Source organism: Gopherus evgoodei, chromosome 9, assembly GCF_007399415.2.
Source record: "Gopherus evgoodei ecotype Sinaloan lineage chromosome 9, rGopEvg1_v1.p, whole genome shotgun sequence".
Taxonomy (NCBI): domain Eukaryota; kingdom Metazoa; phylum Chordata; order Testudines; family Testudinidae; genus Gopherus; species Gopherus evgoodei.
Genome location: NC_044330.1, coordinates 91,851,826 through 91,872,019, shown reverse-complemented (window position 1 = coordinate 91,872,019; position 20,194 = coordinate 91,851,826). Strand labels below are relative to the sequence as shown.

Sequence of the window (20,194 nt, the reverse complement as noted above, 5' to 3'; positions counted from 1 at the left end):
TCTGAAAGCAGTACAAAATTCCTGCATAGACTCAGGCCACACAAAATCAAAAAATAAATAAATATATATTATATATGCTGCTAATATCTTTTCTCTTTCTCTCCCAAACCTAACTCCCCTTTGTCATGTGCATTTTAGATTCTGGCCCTAGTTTAAAAGTGTGCCAAGCATTTCATCTGTCTTGTCCATCCTCCATGTGCCCTCGTTAGACACTGGATGTTCACATCAGTGTGAGAGCTGTGCCCATGTGTCTCCCTAGGTCACAACACACTCTGGCTGCCATCTCATGTATCCTACCTTTCTTTCAAAAATCCTTAAGGGCTGCATACATGTCCACATACATAGGGGTAACCAAAGTATACAGAAAGGGCAATATGTTGGATGGATTTGTGAAAAGTTAAACTCCACCCACTTAGGCTTTCAAAGTGTATACCACAACCCTCGGCAAACAAGTCAGTTTCATAATTCACTATCTCCCAGCTTTGAAAATTCCCCTAAACATAGAGATGTACTTTGAGAGCAAGAATTGTATTTAATTAATATTGTTATCCTGATTCTATTTTCCTTCCCTCCCACTGACATCCTGTCTGCAATTTCTTGTTTCCTCCCATTGTCTCTGCTTAGCTCAGTCAAACAAAAAGTTAGCCATCTGTTATGCTATGAAACTACACTTACCATCTTCTCTTCATACTCTGGGTCAATTTCTTTTTCAGGTCTAGATGCCTTGGGCGGAAGTTTGAGTTGAAATGGAGGATCATTTTTCTGAAATTCAAATTTTAAACATGAATACAGTGAGCTACTGAAGCAAGAGAGTTGCCAAATTAAAGAGTGTGCAGACTTCAAAAACAGTATCAGAATGCTTTGTTGTTGTTTTTTTTAATTCCCAAACGCCAAACAAAGGAAAATAAGCACTGAAAGAAAATTCACCATCTCACCCTAATCAGAGCCTGAAATCCATGACGAAATAGTCAATGAAGGGCTGATATGACCAAATAAAAACCTAGGATTAGCCTTATCACTTCCTATGTATCACCTCACAAATAATCCCTCAATTCATCCTGGGAGTGGGAGGTTCGTTTACCCATTGGAAAGGCCACGGCTTTCAAAATTGTCAGCCTGATTCCTAAATATAAAATTCCGAACTGTTTACATTTTTCGCAGCTGGACCCTGATCTCCTCCCCTCCCCTGCAAGAGAACAGTGCAAGGTCTGAGATAAAGGCTTAACTTGTCTCTACCATACACATCAAAAAACACAAATTAAATTTCATAGATCCCCTCCATGGGACACACTCAGCCACGTAAGGAAAAAAAAGTCTGTAATTCAGGGCAAATAGTTTAAGACATTGTGATCGCAACTGCTCATTTTCATGCTTTACACACTTTGCAGACATTCACAAAAATACGGTACAATCCTGATATACACAAAACTTCTACTAACTTCAATGAGAGTTTTGCCTGAGTAAAGATTGCAGGTTTAGGAACTTGTATGGCCTTTCAATCTATTATTTAAAAAGATACAAAAACTCTTATCTGGCAGGTTTTTTCCAATTGAATAGTTTTAAAAATATGTCTTTTGCTCCTGCAAAAAAAAGTTTAAGTACTAGCCTTTTTGATGTCTTAACATTAGAAAAGGTGTTTCTGAAAGGGTGTGCATCATTTTGAACAGTTGCTCAAAAAAGGCTTTTTAAAATGTTATCTAAGATATTCAAATTTGATGCAGTATGTCCTCCATGCACAGTTAGCCTGTTAATCATATATTGTACAGCTCTTAGCACAACAGAGTTCTGACTTGAATGGCCTCAAAGCACTATTGCAATATAAACATTAAACAATATATCTGAAGGTTTATTTATTTATTTATTTATTTTAAAAAAAGCTCTCAAGATGTTCCCTGCAATTACAGACCAGCAAGCCTAACGTCAGTACTGGACAACTTGGTTGAAACAATACTAAAGGACAGAATTATCAGACACATGGATGAACACGATTTGTTGGGGAAGAGACAATACAGCTTTTGTAAAGGGAAATTATGCCTCACCAATCTATTATAATTTTTCAAGGGGGGACAAATAAACATGTGGACAAGGGTGATTCAGTGGTTTGGACTTTCAGAAAGCCTTGGACAAGGTCCCTCACCAAAGGCTCTTAAGCAAAGTAAGCAGTCATGGGGTAAGCGGAAAGGGCCTCTCATGGATTGTTAACCGGTTAAAACATGGGAAACAAAGGATAGGAATAAAGGGTCGTTTTTCAGAATGGAAAGAGGTAAACTATGATGTCCCCCAAGAATCTGTACTTGGACCAGTGCTGTTCAATCTTTCTTAAATGATCTGGAAAAAGGTGCACACAGTGAGGTGGCAAAACTTCCAGATGACACAAAATTAATCACTATAGTTAAGTCCAAAGCTGTCTGTGAAGAGTTACAAAGGGATCTCAAAATTGGGCGACTGGGCAACAAAATGGCAGACGAAATTCCATGTTAATAAATGCAAAGTAATGTATATTGGAAACATAATCCCAACTATCCAAACAAAATAACGGACTCTAAATCAGATGTTCCACTCAAAAAAGATCTTAGTGTCATTGTGGACAATTCTCTGAAAACATTTCAATGTGCAGCAGCAGTCAAAAAGCTAACAGAATGTTAGGAACCATTAGGAAAGGAATCAGTAATAAAACAGAAAATATCATAACACCTCTATATAAATCCATGGTAAATTCACATCTTGAATACTGAGTGTATATCTGGTTGCCTCATCTCAAAAGATGATGTATTGGAATTGGGAAAGGTACAGAGAAGGGCAACAAAAATGATTAGGTGTATAGAACAGCTTCTGTATGAAGAGCGATTTAAAAGACTGGAACTTTTCAGCTTGGAAAAGTGATGATTAGCGGGGGGAACATGATAGAGGTCTATAAAATTATGACAGGTGTGAGAGAAAGTGAATAAGGAAATGTTATTTACTCCTTCACATAACACAGGAACTAGAGGTCACCCAATTAATAGGCAACATCTTTAAAAAACAAACAAAAAGAAGTATTTCTTCTCACAACACACAGTCAATCTGCGGAACTCTTTGCCAGGAGATGTCGTGAAGGCCAAAACTATAACAAGGCTCAAAAAAGAACTAGATAAGTTAATGGAGGATAAGTCCATCAATTGCTATTAGCCAGGATGGCCAGGGATGCAACCCCATGCTCTTAATGTCCCTAGCCTCTGTTTGCCAGAAGCTGGGAGTGGACAACAGGGGATGGATCACTCAATGATTGCTTGTTCTGTTCATTTTCTCTGAAGCACCTGGCATTGGCCACCGTCAGAAAAAGGATACTGGGCTAGATGGACCACTGGTCAGATCTTGTATAGCCATTCTTATAAGTTCGGGTACTAAAAATAGACAAAACTATGCTGACAGTTTAAAAAACCCTAAAACTTGTAAATGGAACTAATTTAATACTGAAATCTAAGAGATGATGAAACATTGAATTCAACGAGCCATTTTCACTTGCTTTTCAGGTAGCCTGGTAATTTATTCAGTTCTTGAAAAAGCTTAGCTAGCTAAACATGCCCACCTGTTTTTAGGGACACAAACCAGAGAATCAGAATATTTATGCTAGAGGATGTCTTTTTTGGGTTTGGGCATGAATGTAGGACTGCTCTGCCTTACTTCATTATGCTTGAGTTCAGTATATCAGCTACAGTACTTGAGAGGGTATATTATTGTTTTACTAAATTTACAAAAAATCCCATGAGTGCAGCATGCCATAAGTATGTGCAGAGAGTGGCTAAGGAAGAGTTTAAATGCTGCTTCATAAACCACTAACACTTGACTTCTGCGCTGCAGGGCCCAGATAAGTATTGAATGCTAGCCATTTGTAATATGTTAATCTACCATAAAAGACCTAAGGTTTTTGTCAGTCTCATAGAACGGTGGTTCTGAACCAGGGGCCCAGGGCCCTCGGGGTGGGGGGCTGTGAGCAGGTTTCAAGGGGGCTGCCAAGCAGGGTCAGCATTAGATTCGCTGGGGCCCAGGGTAGAAAGCCAAAGCCCCATCACATGCCCCTGAGCCCTGCCATGCATGGCTGAAGTCGAAGCCTGAGCAATGTGGCTTTGCAGGAGCCCATGTGGCATGGGGCCTTGGGCAATTTCCCTGCTTGCTACCCCCAAACGCCGGCCCTGGCTTTTATATGCAGAAAACTAGTTATTGTGGCACAGGTGGCCTGTGGAGTTTTTATAGCATGTTGGGGGGGGCCTCAGAAAGAAAAAGGTTGAGAACCCCTGTCATAGATAACACAGTCGAACATCACGACAGCTCACTTAGGGAAAAGGAAATTAAAATAGAATTATTAGTATTAAAACACTAAGTGTAAATACAACATTACTCAACTCTACTTTGGAGAGAAGACTACTGTCAACACTAATATTGGACACAATCTTCTTGTTACAGAACACAAGTACTCCTAACAGACAAAAGTGAAAATGACAGCATCAAATGTCAGATGCTTCCTGCAATTCTTCTAGGAACAAATGAAATGGGTAAATACAAGTGATTCTTCTATCTACCTGCAGTGAGCAGGATACTTCTCCTGGAAAGGGAAGAATTCTAGATCTTTGTTAGAAATAACTTGTAGCCTATATGGCTGTGAAAGAAAACCCCACAAATGAAAACTAATGCAACACTGCCTTCCCAAATCTGAAGACAGATGGCTCCAGTACCTGCCTCTGCTACTCATAACTTTTCCACCAGCAGAGTGAAATTTGCCAAACTCATTTCAGTGTCACTTTGGATCCTTATTGGCAACAGTGAAAGTAGGCTTCAAAACAAGAGCTGGGAGTCGCAAGTGTAACAGACAAGAAATAATGGGGAGAACATATAAGAAGTGTAATCTGGGAAACAAGTGCCCAGCACATTATGCCTTCCAGAAGCTGATGTGGAAGATAGAGAACCCAAGCAGACTCATGGGACAAGTACCTGCTAACATTCCAACACCCTTTTCTCCTTGGAAGTTTAAAAGGGTGCAGAGAGTGCTATACCTCTCTAAGGATATTGATCCTTGTTTGTTGAGACAAATGGAGAGTGGAGATAAGGACCATGTTTGTACTTGCTTCTGGGTAACAGTTACTAGTTTATATTTTGCTGTTTTCTGGAATACCAAGTAAAATACTACTTCTTATATCACCAAGCACATACCCTAATCAGTCACAAACACATGAGCTTATATTCTTAAGTATAGAATGTATTCTTACAGGTCTATACAGAAACTTTTGTTGGTACAGTAATGTAAATTACAGGTTTGATTTATCAAAAAAAAAAAAAATTTCTATACCAGGAGAAGTCCTAACGTAGACACAATTATATGAGCAAACAAGTGCTGTTCATTCAGGGAACTGGTATAAGCTATAGCAGAAAAAGAATACCAATACAAGCAAGCACCTTCTACAAAGAGGGTTTGCTATATAGCATACTAGTAAGCTTTGTCTTGAAGACTAGCCTTAGAGCATTGGTTCTCAATCCACAAGCCACTTTTGGCCCAATCAGCACACAACTGCAGCCCATGTGCTATCCTCAGGACCATTCAGACAGTATATATATTGTGTGCATGTGGCCCACATAACACAGAGAGAGCTGCATATGCAGGCCACAATGGTAAATAGGTTAAAAACACTGCGTTAGAGAATATATTCAAAGCCTGTGTAGTTTAAGCATCCAGGAACAGGGAGGACTATCCAAGTATGTCACAATTTTAACATTATAAATTGAGTAACCCCAGGGATCCAAAACATTTTCTCTGACAATCTCTGCTCACTAATTAAGCGAAGATGCTAACTTTAGGCTATGGGAAAGCATTCCAGCTAATGGGAAAGTGCAACAGTGCATCCTAAACTGAATCAGTCATATGTCTGGGCACGCAATGGGTGGGAGTAAGTAGTACTGCTGCTTTTGTTGTTTTTTACTTTGTCTTTCCTATGTTGATCTTTTGTATGTACATATGTAAAGAGCATCCATCTAGGTGCCCTTTGGTAGAGAGTTCATATACAAGGAAAAAAAATCTATTTCAAGCAACTAATGAAAACCATATCAAATTAATACAAGCATTCAACTGGCTGTTTACAAGTAACACAAGGTGTAAATAGTATAGTGACACAGTTTATCATTATCTAGGATTTCCAAACACCAACATGTACCTGTGCATTGTATAATGTCACTTGTGCACCTGAATTGCAACCCAGCCCTGGGGGCACTCTGCTAAAGTGAAATCTGTGTGAGATGTAGCTTTGAATTTCTCAGCTATTCGTGATTCCAGCTGAACTAGTACTAAAAAGCAGCAACCAACTTTGTTTTGTTAGACGTGTGACATTCTGACATATACACAATGCTAATACAATATTTAATCCGACCTCTACATATGTCAACTTCTCCTGTTCGGTCTAGACATTGTGTCAGGTGTTTTTGCCAGTTGACAGATGGAAAACTTTATAGCACAAATTGTACCCTGCAGGGAATTCTTGCTCACACTTCTAACTCTTTTACTGCTCCTTAGTCTTAATGTTACAATTACACATTGCACAATTCACAGCCAACTAAATAATTTTTTCACATCTTCGCATACTACTACATCATGTTTTTTCCACTTCTCTCCAACAGCCTAATTCTTTCACCCAATACATACAGAGGTGAAATTTCATCATTTGGAGCTAAGTTCTGGTCACAGTGAAATCAAAACTGTTACCATTCAGTGGAACAGAGATTTGGTCCTTCAGGGTTAATCTTAAAAGACTTTTGAAGGGATTCATTCTTATGACTAAATCTTGTTTTCCAAATGACACCTGAAAATGTCACTTTTGACATTCCTAATGATCGCTCAAGAGTCCTGGTTTAGTATCTCTTCAGAAAACTGAAGGGAAGAGGAGCAAGACAGTCACACATGCTCTCTTGAGCATCTTGCTTTGGATCATGGAAGCAATTTAAACTGCATGTGCAGAAGAGAGCAGCTCTGAGTAGAAGGAACAACAGAAAAACCTGAAAGCACCAAGACACCAGCAAACAAACTCCCACCAGTCAAAGCAGCAAAGAATCCTGTGGCACCTTATAGACTAACAGACATTTTGGAGCACGAGCTTTTGTGGGTGAATACCCACTTCGTCAGATGCATGTAGTGGAAATTTCCAGGGGCGGGTATACGTATGCAAGCAAGCTAGAGATAATGAAGTTAGTTCAATCAGGGAGAATGAGGCCCTGCTCTAGCAGTTGAGGTGTGAAAACCAAGGGAGGAGAAACTCCCTTGGTTTTCACACCTCAACTGCTAGAACAGGGCCTCATTCTCCCTGATTGAACAAACCTCATTATCTCTAGCTTGCTTGCATACGTATACCCGCCCCTGGAAATTTCCACTACATGCATCTGACGAAGTGGGTATTCATCCACAAAAGCTCGTGTTCCAAAACGTCAGTTAGTCTATAAGGTGCCACAGGATTCTTTGCTGCTTTTACAGATCCAGACTAACACGGCTACCGCTCTGATAGTTCCCACCAATCAGTTATTGCTATTTTCACCCCTCCAAACAGCACTTAGCCACTGGCAATCCACCCTCTACCCCTTTGAGCCAGATACATTAAGCAGTTAGTGGGGGAGGACTGAAGTATCATACACTTTTGAAGGGGAGTGGGAAGTGTATCCCAAGAGCTCAAATCTCCCCACATCCCTGGCACTAACTGTTTACACAAGTTTAGCTAAATGGCCAGCTAGGTCCCTTCTCCCTCGCACCGAGTGCCTCCAATTAAACCCAATTGTGCAATTCACTCTCCTAGCCACAACCCACGCACTCTCCAAATGTCCAGCTTTTGGTTATGCCACACAGCACTCTGTCATTGCTCCCCTCCCACATAGGCAGACAGGACCCCTCCCCAACTGCAGTTCTTCACCCAGCAATAAAGCGGGGGGGGGCGCTATAGATGGGACTGGTAGTACCCAAGGGGAAGGCTGACAGGCAGGGAGGGGCTGTAGGGGTCCATGGATGGACTGTGAACAGGGGTATATGGAAGGGGCTGATGGGCTGTGTGCAGAGGTAACATATAGGTTGGGTGGGATGGCACAGAGATGGTTGCCAGGGTGAGCAAATAGGCTGGGTCGTAGGGGATGGATAGGGCTGAAGGTACAAGGGATGCATATAGACTAGGGGCACAACCAGGGCTGGTGGCACAGGGCGGTACGGATAGACTGGGGTGTAGATGCGGCTGCCAGGTTATAGATGGGCTGGGAACAGGGAGTCGATAGGGCTGGCAGTATTGAGGGAAGGGGGGGGGGATGTGTGAGGGATATCTGGATAGGGCTGCAGGGTTGCAGCTGGGCTGGGGGCAGGCAGTACCGGGGAGAAGGGGTGTAGATGGGTGGGGGATATCTGGATGGGGCCGAGGACACAGCCAGGGCTAGCGGGGGAAGGCAGATCTGTAGATAGACTCAGGTTACAGGGAGGCTGAGGTGGGCAGGGGCCCAAGGAGTCTGTGGCAGGTGTAGTGTAGTAAAACAGCATCTTCTTACAAATCCTGCTTCTTACAATCTATACGTGTCAATAACTGGCACAGGCAGCACATTTCTACACGCAGCAATTGCACACACACACACGACGGCGCACGGAGCTGCTACCTGTAGGCATTTGCCACATCAGGCAGCAGTTTGCGACCATGGCAGTTTCTTACAACCCATTCTGTACCGGGAACCGCTCCCGGGAGCACATTCCTACGCGGAGCCGCTTGATACGCTACAGCGCCCGGGGTGGGGGCGAGAAGGGCCGGGGGCGGCAGCGGCCGGCCGGGGTATCGGGATGCGGCTGGCAGAGGAGCAGGGCTCGGGCGCCCCCGCCCCAAGGATTCCGACTCCCGCCCCCCCAGGCGGTACCTCCTCGGCGCCGGGCTCCCGCGAGGCGGCGGTGGAGGTGGATGGCTCCTCGCCATCCGAGCTGGCGGGGCCGGGGTCCATCTTGTGTCGGTACCGGCTCGGGGTGGGGGCCCCTCCGCCCCCAAAACACTGCACAGCACGGCCCCGCCCCCTTCTCCCGCTCCCTGCAGAGATCGCGAGATTTCCCAGGCAGAGGGTCTCCGAGAGCGGCGGACAGCCCGGGAAAGGGAATCCGGCTAATCGCCCATTACTGGGCATGCGCGGCAACACTGAGCGTGCGCAGTGGCACTTGCTGAAGCCACTGCCCTCTCCCGCTGTGCCCTGCGGGATGAGGGGAGCGGGGTGGAGCAGAAGGGTCGAAATACCGGGAATGGGGGAGGGGCGCGAGGCGGAGAATGGGGCAGAACCGCGGCCAGGGCGAGAAGCGGGAGGAGCAGGTCCCGCTAACCAGCCTTGGCCTTTCTGAAAAGGAGAGTCGGGGAAGATCTGTTTTGTCCGTGTTAAAAAACAACCTTGCACCAGCTTTGTTGGGACGCTCGGGCAGGGCTCGTCCTTTCAATCAGGGACTTGACACATGGCGGGGAGGTTCTGGTGTCTGGGATGTGCCTTGTGCATCCTCACGGTATAATTCACCCAGTTCTAAACCTCAGCAGCGATCTCGGTTTGCGCAACGCTAGACAGAGACTTGTGACAGTTTGGCAATTCTCCAAAGAGTCTGACTCACTCTAGCTGCCCTGGCCCCTGAGCATGCTGCATCCCCTCTCACCTCTGCTGTGCTGACCAGGGGGGGGTGTGTGTGTGTGCGCGCAGCACCTCCAGGGTGTGTGTGTGTGTGTGTGTGTGTGCGTGCGCGCGCGGCACCTCCCCGCAGAGTGACCTGAGCATGCTGCATCCCCTCTCACCTCTGCTGTGCTGACCAGGGGGTGTGTGTGTGTGCGCGGCACCTCCCCGCAGAGTGACCTGAGCATGCTGCATCCCCTCTCACCTCTGCTGTGCTGACCAGGGGGTGTGTGTGTGTGCGCGGCACCTCCCCGCAGAGTGACCTGAGCATGCTGCATCCCCTCTTACCTCTGCTGTGCTGACAAGGGTGTGTGTGTGTGTGTGTGTGCGCGCGGCACCTCCCCGCAAAGTGACCTGAGCATGCTGCATCCCCTCTCACCTCTGCTGTGCTGACCAGGGTGTGTGTGCAGCACATCCCCAAAGAGTGACCTGAGCATGCTCCATCCCCTCTCTCACCTCTGCTGTGCTGACCAGGGTGTGTGTGCAGCACCTCCCCACAGAGTGACCTGAGCATGCTTCTTCCTGGAAATGGAAGAGGGGAGCAGTACTGCCCCATGTAATTGAGCCTCTTAACTACTGGAAGCTGCTATGGCCTTGGGCACAGGAACTGAGAGCAAGGAAACTGTCTCTCTCCTGCTTTCAGCAAGGAATTAGGGAGAGGACAACATAAGATGGTTTGGGATGGGTGCAGAGAAGGGCAGAGACAGCCTAAGGGCAGAAGGACCTATAGCCCTTAGAGCACATTTCCCTACAGAACCTGAAATAGAACCCAGGACTCCTGTCTCTACTTTCATTTGCTATCAGCATATATCTGACAAAGTGGATATATCATCCCCTCCTAGTACCTGATTGTTCCCAGTTAGTCTGTTAGCTCAAGTGGTAGCGATCTAAAGAACTGAACCATGGTGATAACCCAAATTGGGTGTTAGTTCCACACAATAGAATTTCTGTATATCATTTTTTTATTTATTTAGGAAATAACATTAAAAAACCTACACTAAAGGAAGGTTAAGGTTGCGAAGTTAAGCACTCAAAATTTAGGAACTGCTAGAATTAAGGTTGTGCAACCTTAATACAGCTCTTTTGGATATGCATTATGATACAGTCTTTAATTATTCAGTGATCACATACCATTCTTCTGTAGGGTCCCAGCCCTCTTAAGTGCACAGAATAGATAGTGCTCAAGGAATTAACTGAGGCTGTATAGTGAAAAAGGCTGTTATCTGGAAGACTCTTATCTTACCTGTTGCAGACACTAGAATGTTGCAGTGAATGACCCAGAGGTTTCAGGAAGGAAAAAGGATGGTTTTATGGTTGAGGCAGTTGGATGAGACCCTGGAGAACTGGATTCTCACCCTGTCTCTGCCACAGAGTATGTGATGCTGGGGAAGTTACCTAAACCAGAATGTCAAGTATCAGAGGGTAGCCGTGTTAGTCTGGATCTGTAAAAGCAGCAAAAAATCCTGTGGCACCTTATAGACTAACAGACGTTTTGGAGCATGAGCTTTTGTGGGTGAATACATCTGAGGAAGTGGGTATTCACCCACGAAAGCTCATGCTCCAAAACGTCTGTTAGTCTATAAGGTGCCACAGGATTCTTTGCTGCTAAACCAGAATGCTCAGAGTTGGTCAGCAATTACCTGTGCTCACTTTCTGGGTGCCCAGTGTAAGACACCCAGTGCCAGATATGTGGAAGTGCTGAGTGCTTAAGGCCACAATTGAAATTGATTTGAGCTGTATTTTTAATATAGAAAGTGCAATAAAAATGCTACGTATTCTGAAAAATTGGGCCATGCATGTCTCAAGTTGGGCACCCAAAATTAGTGGACACTTTTGATAATTTTGGCCTTATTTGTAGATTAAAAGGCCAGATAGGACCACTCTGATCACTACCTGCGTAACTTAAGCTATTGGACTTACCTAAATTGGTTCTTGTCTGAACTAGAGCATATCTTGTTACACCTTTGACAGCAATACTGAAGAGCTATCTACTACCAAATTTCCCCATGTAGGTATTTGTGGACTGTGGTCAAGTCATTCTTTCCCTTCTCTTTGATAAACAAATTGAGTTTCTTGAGTCTTTTTTTATAAGGCATGTTTTCTATTGTTTAATCATTTCCATAGCTCTACTCTGATCTCTCTACAACATCCTTCTTGAATTGTGGACACCAGAACTGGACACTGGATTCCTGTAGTGGCTATAGCACACTGGGAACTCACGTTTAACTGATTATCCATCATGATCTACCCTTTCCCTCCCACCCAAGTCTTTTTCAGAGTTCTGAGGATAGAATTTCCTATCCTGTAAGTATGGCTTATATTCATTTTTCTTAGATGTCTGATTTTACATTTGGCCATGTTGAAATGCACATTGTTTGCTTGAACTCAGCTTACAGAGCCATCTGGATCGGCTGGGTATCAGTGGCCTGTTGTTTCCATTATTTATCATTCCCGCGATCTTTGTGTCATCTGCAAATTTGATCAGTAATGATTCTATGTTTTCTTCTGAGTCATTGATAAAGATGTTAAATAACATAGGTCAAACAATGGGACCATGTCTTCTCAGTGGTGATTCCCCATTTACAAATACATTTTAATACCCATCAGTTAGCCAGTTTTTAATCTATTTAGCGTGTGCTATGCTGATTTTTTTTTAAGAAATTAGAATGATACAAAATAAGTCAAATGCCTTACAGAACTTGTAATCTCATAAAAAAAGATACCTAGTTAGTTTGACAATATCTGTTTTCCATAAATCCATGTTAATTGGCATTCATTATATTACCATCTTTTTATTCTTTATTAATTGAGTCTGGCATCAGATATTCGATTCATTTGCCTGCAATTGATGTCAAGCTGACAGGCTTATAATTACTCAACTCATCCTATTTACCCTTTTTAAATAGTGGCACAACTTTAGTTTTCTTCTAGTCCTCTGGAACTTCCACAATGTTCTAAGACTTACTGACAATATGCATTAATGGTCCAGAGTGCTCTTTGGCCAGCTCTCTTAAAATTCTTGAATACAAGTTATCCTTACCTGCTAATTTAAAAATATCTATCTTTAATAGCTGATGTTTAACATCCTCCTGAATGACTCTTGTAATGTAAGTTATTTCATCATCAGCTATAAATACATCTTTTGGGTTTTTCCCAAACAGAAGAAATATTTATAGAATACTACTGTCCTATTATTGAAATTCTACCATTTCCAATACCTTCTAATAATGAGCCAGTACCATTATTGGGATTCCCTTTGTTACTGATATACTTAAAAATTATTTCTTCTTGTTGTTAATTCTGCTGGCCATAGATTTCTCCTTTTGTTTCAATTTTCTACAATTCCTAGCTTCTAATTTATATTCACAGCAATCAAATTCTTCTTTTTCCCATTTGGGTATGTGTGTGTATGTGTGTGTGTCCATTTTTTATTAGTTGCTTTCACTTCCCCTCTGAGTCAGCTTGTTTATTTACCAGTATAGCCTTCTTTCTCAATTGTGAAATTCTGGCTTTTTAAGCATCCAGTGAAAGAGTTCTTAAACAGTTCCCAATTATCATTCATATTTTTCTTTTTAAAATGTTCATCTCTCTGTGCCTCAATTCCCCATCTGTAAAAGGAGGATAATAAAGCCACCTAATCTCACAATATTATTGTAAAGATAAATTGATCAGAGAATCTTAAAAATGTAACGGACAGGAAGAGACCTTGAGATGTCATGTAGTCCAACCCCCTGTGCTGAGATAGGACAAAGTAAACCTAGACCATCCCTGGCAGGTGTTTGTCTAACTTCTTCTTAACAGCCTCCAAAGCCAGGGGATTTCACAACCTCCCTTGGTAGGCTATTACAGTGAATGATTATCCTTATAGTTAGAAAGTTTTTCCCCCAATATCTAACCTAAATCTCCCCTGCTACAGAATAAGACCATTACTTCCTCTCTTACCTTCAGTGGATTTGGAAAACAATTGATCACCATCCTCTTTATAAGAGCCCTTAACATATTTGGAATCTGTTCCCAGGTCCCACCTCAGTCTTCTTTTTTATAGACAGATACTATGTTTACCCTTCTTCAGTCCTCTGGGACCTAACATGTACTCAAAGATAATTGCAAACAGTTCAAGATTGCTCCAACTAGTTTTTTAGGTAGCCTTGATGAACTTCATCCAGCCCTGCTGACTTGAATACATATAACTATTCTTTAAGTGTTCTTTCTCTGTTATGGCTTATATTCCTTCACCCTTGTTTATTAATATTAATTGTGCTGAGTATCTGGTCACAATTAACCTTTTTAATGAAGACTGAAGCAAAATAGGCATTAAACACCTCAGCCTTCTTGATGGCATCCATCATTAGCTCTCCTTCCCCACTTAGTAGAGGACCATACTTTCCTTCATCTTTCTCTTGCTCCTAATGTATTTATAGACCCTCTTCTTACTGCTTTTTATAGCCTTGTTCCTACATGCTTGTGCTGTCCTTTTGTGCTCATCTTTAGCAATTTGTCTACTTTTTGTAGGATTCCTTTTATGATTTTCAGGTCATTAAAGAGCTCCTAATGGAGCCAGATTAGTCTCTTACTATTCTTCCTATCTTTCCTTTGCACTGGGATAGCTTGCAGTTGTGCCTTTAATATTGACTCCTTAACTCGTTTTTTCCATTAAATTTTCTTCCCATGGCACTTTACCTCCCGGTTCTCAGAGTTTATTAAGTCTACTTTTTTAAAGTCCATTATCTTTATTCTGCTGCTCTCATTCCTTCCTTTCCTTAGAATCATGAAATCATCATTTCCAGGTCACTCTTACCCAGATTGCCCTCAACCTTCAGATTCACAACCAGTTCTCCCGTTAGTCAGAATCAAGTCTAAAATGGCTGTCCCCCTGATTACTTCCTCCATCGTCTGAAACAAGAAGTTGTCCCCAATACATTCAAAGAACTTATTGGAGATTTTGTGTTTTGCTGTATTACTTTTCCAACAGCTGTCTGGGTAGTTAGTGTCCCCTATGACAACTAGGTCTTGTGTTTTGGATATTTCTATTATTTTAGAAATACCTCATCCAACTCCTCCTCCTAATTTGGTGGTCTATAGTAGTCTGTGACCAAGGTCCTAGTGGAGGCCAGTTGTGGTCACCATAGGCGCTGACTCCATGCGTGCTCTGGGGCTGGAGCACCCATGGGGAAAAATTGGTGTGTGCAACCCACCCCACTCACCCCAGCTTGCCTCCGCTGGCATGCTTGGGGAAGAGGCGGGGCCAGGGAAGGGATTTGGGGAGGGATCCAATTGGGCAGAGAGGGGATCGGGGATTTGGGAAGGGATCCAGTGGGGGGGGCATGAGCACCCACCAGTGCCAACAAAAGTTGGCGCCTGTGGTGGTCACTCAGTTAGGGTGAACTGCAAAGAATGGGCAGACAAACCCCATAAAGCTGGTGGATAGTCCAATACTTAGATTTACCAAGACAGCATAAAGCAGATTCTTTATTACCTTACCGATTATTCAGAAGTCCAAACACAGTTTCCTTAAAGGTACCCAGCCTCAGGCCTCCATCCAGGTACCTAAATCAAATATGATGATTTCTGAAAATCTTATTTCATCATATAAAAGAATCCCAAAGGATCGGACACATTACCTCCCAGGTTACTGAATATTCCAGATCTTACCCAAATACATGCAACAGCCAATTCTTATTAACTAAACTAAAATTTATTAAAAAACAAAAGATAGGGTATGATTAAAAGATCAATATACATACAGACATTAGTTCAATTCTAAGATTCAGATTCATAGCAGAGATGGTGAGCTTTGTAGTTGCAAGGAGTTATTTCAAAAATAGTTCATAGGTTACAGTCCAATGTCATTGCAGGGTGTTCCAGTTTAGGACTGGGATCTCAGTCCTTATAGCCTAAGCTTCGGCTGTATGAAGCCTCAAGCAGATCTGAGATGACAGAATCAGGACCCAAGGATCTTTTATACAATTTCATGTCCGGAAACAAAAGGAAACTTGGCAGAATGAGGATAATCAATGGGACACAGTAATACTAGGATACAAAATATATAGAAAGGACAGAACAGGTTCTGCTGATGGGGGAGTGGCATATGTGAAAAAAAGTATAGAGTGAAATGAAGTAAAATCTTAAATGAACAAAGGTAATTGGGATGACTTTGAAGAAGATCCATCACCGGTACTTAGATATAGAATTAACATAAGGCAATTTGTTCTTCCACCATTCACAGCACATTTAAAAAGATACGAATACTGAGATATCCCGTGTTTACAATTCATTTAAATTCTAGGATGTTCAGAATACAGCATAGGCAGGGACTATTGATTGACCCTACTCATACATATGTAAATACACAAACACTACCATGACACCACCCCTGTTGTTTTCCCTTTTATCTTCACTCAAAGACTTTCAACTGGTCTGCCTCAGACCTCCTTCTGGACCCGCAGAACAAGTGTGTATATTCTTGATGTATAATGTACGATCTCCTCTCTTGTCCTTCCTGAACAAGTTATACTCCTCTATACCAATATTCCAGTCATGAGATTTATCCCACAAGTTATAATGGCAATTAAGTCATAATTTAGTTTATGTACTAATACTCCCACTTCTTCCTATTTATTCCCTATACTCCTTGCAGTTGTGTATAGACGTCTATGTTAAGCAGATTCCTCCACTGTTTTCTCTCATTACTCCTATGACCCTTCTGTAATTTTCCATTCCCTCCTCCTGCCACAACATCTAGCCCTCTCACAAGGTCTTTTTTTAATGCATACCTGTGGGTTTTTGTCACCTACCCCTTTCAAACCTTGGTTAAAGTCCCCCTCACTAGGTTGGTGAGTCGATGTCCCAAGATGCTGTTCCTCTTCTCGGTCAGGTGGACCCCAATCTCTTCCCAGAAGTCCTTCTTCATAGTTAAGGGAGCCAAAGCTCTCCACCTCAAGGATGTGTCTGGTCCTACCTGAGCCCCTGCCCTCAACCAGCAGGATGGATGAGAACACTGCCCATGCCCCCAAACCTTCACCCTTGCTCCTAGTGCCCTGTAGTCACTACTGATCTGCTCAGGGTCATACCTGACAGTATCCTTAATACCAAGATGGTTGAGCACCATGGGGTAGTGGTCAGAGGGATAGATGAGCCTCAGCAACCTTTCTGTGACATCACAGATGTGGGCTTCAGGCAGGCAGCACACCTCTTTGGATCTCAGGTCAGGTCAGCAGATGGATATCACATATATAGGGCCGTCCTTAGGCATAGGCAGCATACAAGGCTGTGCTGGGCACTTGAAAATTTGGGGCATCATTGGGTCTTAGTATCCACCCTCCCAGCTCTTCCAATCCCTTTTCTGACCCTTCCTGCAGGCTCCCACCACAGCTGGCTCTTACTCTGGAGGGGATCTAGTAACTTAAAAGTGAAAAGGCCTTCCAGCCTGCCAGACCTATTAGCACAACATGAAACTGTTAGAGAGCCATTCAAGTAGCAATGAAGCCATTTAACAGGCATTTGCCACCACCAGGTATATACTGTCAGTTTTTGAATTTACTGACAACAACAGTTACGCATTACTGTCATATTTACTCAGAACATGTTAGTCTACAGCAGTTGGTCTCCAAATGTTTTGATCACGCAATCCTATCAGTAAAAAAATTTTGAGCACCCCTCTCCCACCCCGCTGTGCTGCAGGCAGGCTACCATTTTTGTTGCGAAAAAAAAAAGCCACTCAGATTCCCACCATTGGGACTACAGGACCTTAGTTTTAATGTTCACTTTAAAATATGTCTTAGTGAGTTGGTGAAGATTATAAAATCACATCTCTAAAAAATGCTTGCATAGATTTTTAGGATGAACAGTTATCTTTAGCCTAAATGCTTGGATCTTCAAACATACAGTTTTTTAAATAAATCCTTCAAAGATCATCCTTATCTAAAATACACATTTTAATTTTAAATTATGATAGTAAAAAAAACTTGCTTCCAAAGTCTTCTTGTCCTTTCTGTCTGTCCCTTTCTCCTTCCATGTGCCTCCCCCTCTTAAGAGAGCCAGTAGTAGGGACAACAACCTCTTTCCTTCCAGATAGCGGAACAAAGAGTTTCCCTTTCTTTACTTCTGTCTGGTGAACTAGTTTTAACAGAGCCTCCAGCAAAATCAGTACCTAGTAAGATATAATTCCTTTGTTATGCCTAAATTCTTTGCAAACCATTTTTGAAAGTGGGTGAAATTTCATAAAACATGTCTATTGTTATGGAGATCACACAAAGTAAATTAATGTTCCCTTTTTCTAAAAGCAATGAACATTGTTATGAACACACTAAACCTCTGTGACTGATTAATTTAAAATAATATCTTTGTTTCAGCAAATTAAATATGTAGTAATCTTTATGAAGGCTTAAGAGTACATTTAAAATATGAAATCAGCTTAGAAATAGTGATTAAGAAAATGTAACACAGAGAAGAGCTGCATCATGTATGCCATAATATTTAATGTTGTTTTCAGCAAGACAGCTGACTCACCCTTACTACAAAGTTTTTGCAAATAAATCTCTGACAAACGTCAGGGCATATCAAAAAAACTGTGACTGACATTTTTTATTCCCAAGTTTAGTGCTTTTTATTAGGTACTTTCTGCATGTCCAGTCTTCACCATCTGGCATGCACTGGAAAACATGCCCTATTTTCTTTAGAAAGAAATTGCAGAAGAGTGTTTTTTTCAAATGTCATTTGCTTCATTTGGGTTCAGGGATGTGGCCGGAAGGGAGTGAGCAGGGTGGGGGAGGGAAGAGAGGAGGGAGCCAGTGGGGAGGAGGGTGCATGGGCAGAGTGGGGCGAGGTCTGGGGCAGAGCAGGAGTGGAGTATGGGCAGGGCCACAAGCAGAAAAGGTGGGCTGGGGAGCTAGCCTCCCCAAGCAACAGCTTCACCCACTGCCCATGACAGCAGGTAAGAATGGGTCGGCTCCCGCACACCCAGTGCACTCTGCAGTCTCCTTAGGCAAGGGCCATAGTCACAGAGCCGAATGTGCCGGAGCCACACATTCTGCGTGAGGGAGAGAGTACAGGGGTCTCTGCGGGGAAGTGTGACTCTCTGCCGCTGTGAGGCAGGCTGGGCATCTTGATATCCTTTGCTGCCTAGTCCCTTCTCTCCCCCCGTCCCCCGGGCTGCAAGCCTGGGCTGCCATTGGGCATGGGGCACCAGTTTAATAATACTGCGTAGCGCCGCATAAATCCTACGGATGGCCCTGCACATATATCAGGTCTAACAGGGGCAGATAAATGTGCAAAAGGAGGACCAGATGCCCATTACAGGAAGTAGGAGATACCTTAGCACTCTGAGCCTGATATGCTGCAAGAAGGGACATCTGACAGATTTCAGACGCACAAACATACAAATGAAGATTGCCTACAGGAAATGTAACATCCTCTCTCATCTAATCTTACAATTCTTTTCTCCAAGCAACATTGCTGGAGTACACTGTCCATTCTCTTTATTCCGTACTTCTCTGCTTTGGAAGTACTCCTAACTGATAGAAAGTGGCCGTACTGAGATCTGAGTACATCAGGCAAATGGAATCACAATGCTGATAGCTAGGATTGTGGGTGGATGGATGTGATGGGAAAAGGGAGGACCCCAAGAAACTACTTCTGGTGAGTAACCTTCCCATCCACCCAGTGGCAGCTGATGCCCAAACTGAGTGGTGGAGCTGAAAGTAGAAAGATTTCCTCCCTGCAGGCTGATCATACTTTCTAAGTGTAAAAACTGGAATTCTAGTTGGATTTTGTCCGAGGGAAGCATTTTGCTGGGGTGGGGGAAAGGAAGACTAGTTAGGAAGTGGAAACAAAGAGGTGATTTTAGATGAACACTTTACTATAAAGAAAAAGAGTAGGAGAGAATGGTGATTGTTCCTCTGTTACTCCTGTACGGAGTCCCACCCTCTCCCATCCAGTCTAGCTCTGTCAGTACCATTCCCCACACATGCACGTTCAGCCCCATCTATTCCTATCCCAGCTCAGAACCACCACCACCCCAAGCAACCTCATCTCCCTACCTTTTCCTGCCTAATACCTACCCTTTCAAACACCCTTGTATCCCTTCCCCCAGGCTGAGAATCCCTCCACTTCTTACCCCTGACACTTCCCCATCAGAAACATCCCACCTCTGAACTCATTCCCACCTGATATCACCAATTCACAAAGATGCACCCTCACAGGCTGCTAACACCAGACTGCTAACATCAGCCCCAGTTCAGATTCCCCTCTAAATGAGGGAGAGAAAGACTAGAAGCAGGGCTTTCCTTAGGCATACAGAGCGTATGCGGCTATGTAGGGCACCCAAAAATTTGGGGCACCACCGGGACAGCAGGTAAGAGTGGGTTGGCTCCCGCACACCCAGCATGCGCTGCAGTCTCCTTAGGAAGGGGCCGTATTCACAGAGCCGAATGCACCGGCGCTGCGCATTCTGCCTGAGGGAGGAGGTATAGGGGTCTCTGCGGGGAACTGTGACCCTCCACCCCCATGAGGCGGGCCGGGCAGT

The 20,194-nt window shown here is 43.4% G+C and overlaps 1 protein-coding gene across 1 annotated transcript in view; it reads right to left on the bottom strand.

Moving 5' to 3' along the window:
• SMARCA1 (SWI/SNF related, matrix associated, actin dependent regulator of chromatin, subfamily a, member 1) overlaps window positions 1-9,142 on the bottom strand; it is a 71,675-nt gene extending 62,533 nt beyond the window's left edge. The window contains exons 1-2 of the mRNA XM_030575122.1: window positions 8,893-9,142; window positions 676-762 (exon numbers count right to left, since the gene is read on the bottom strand). Coding sequence (XP_030430982.1) covers window positions 676-762; window positions 8,893-8,973 — 168 coding nt within the window. The 5' untranslated portion in view covers window positions 8,974-9,142. The remainder of the gene's footprint in view (window positions 1-675; window positions 763-8,892) is intronic.
• Window positions 9,143-20,194: the final 11,052 nt, after the last annotated feature.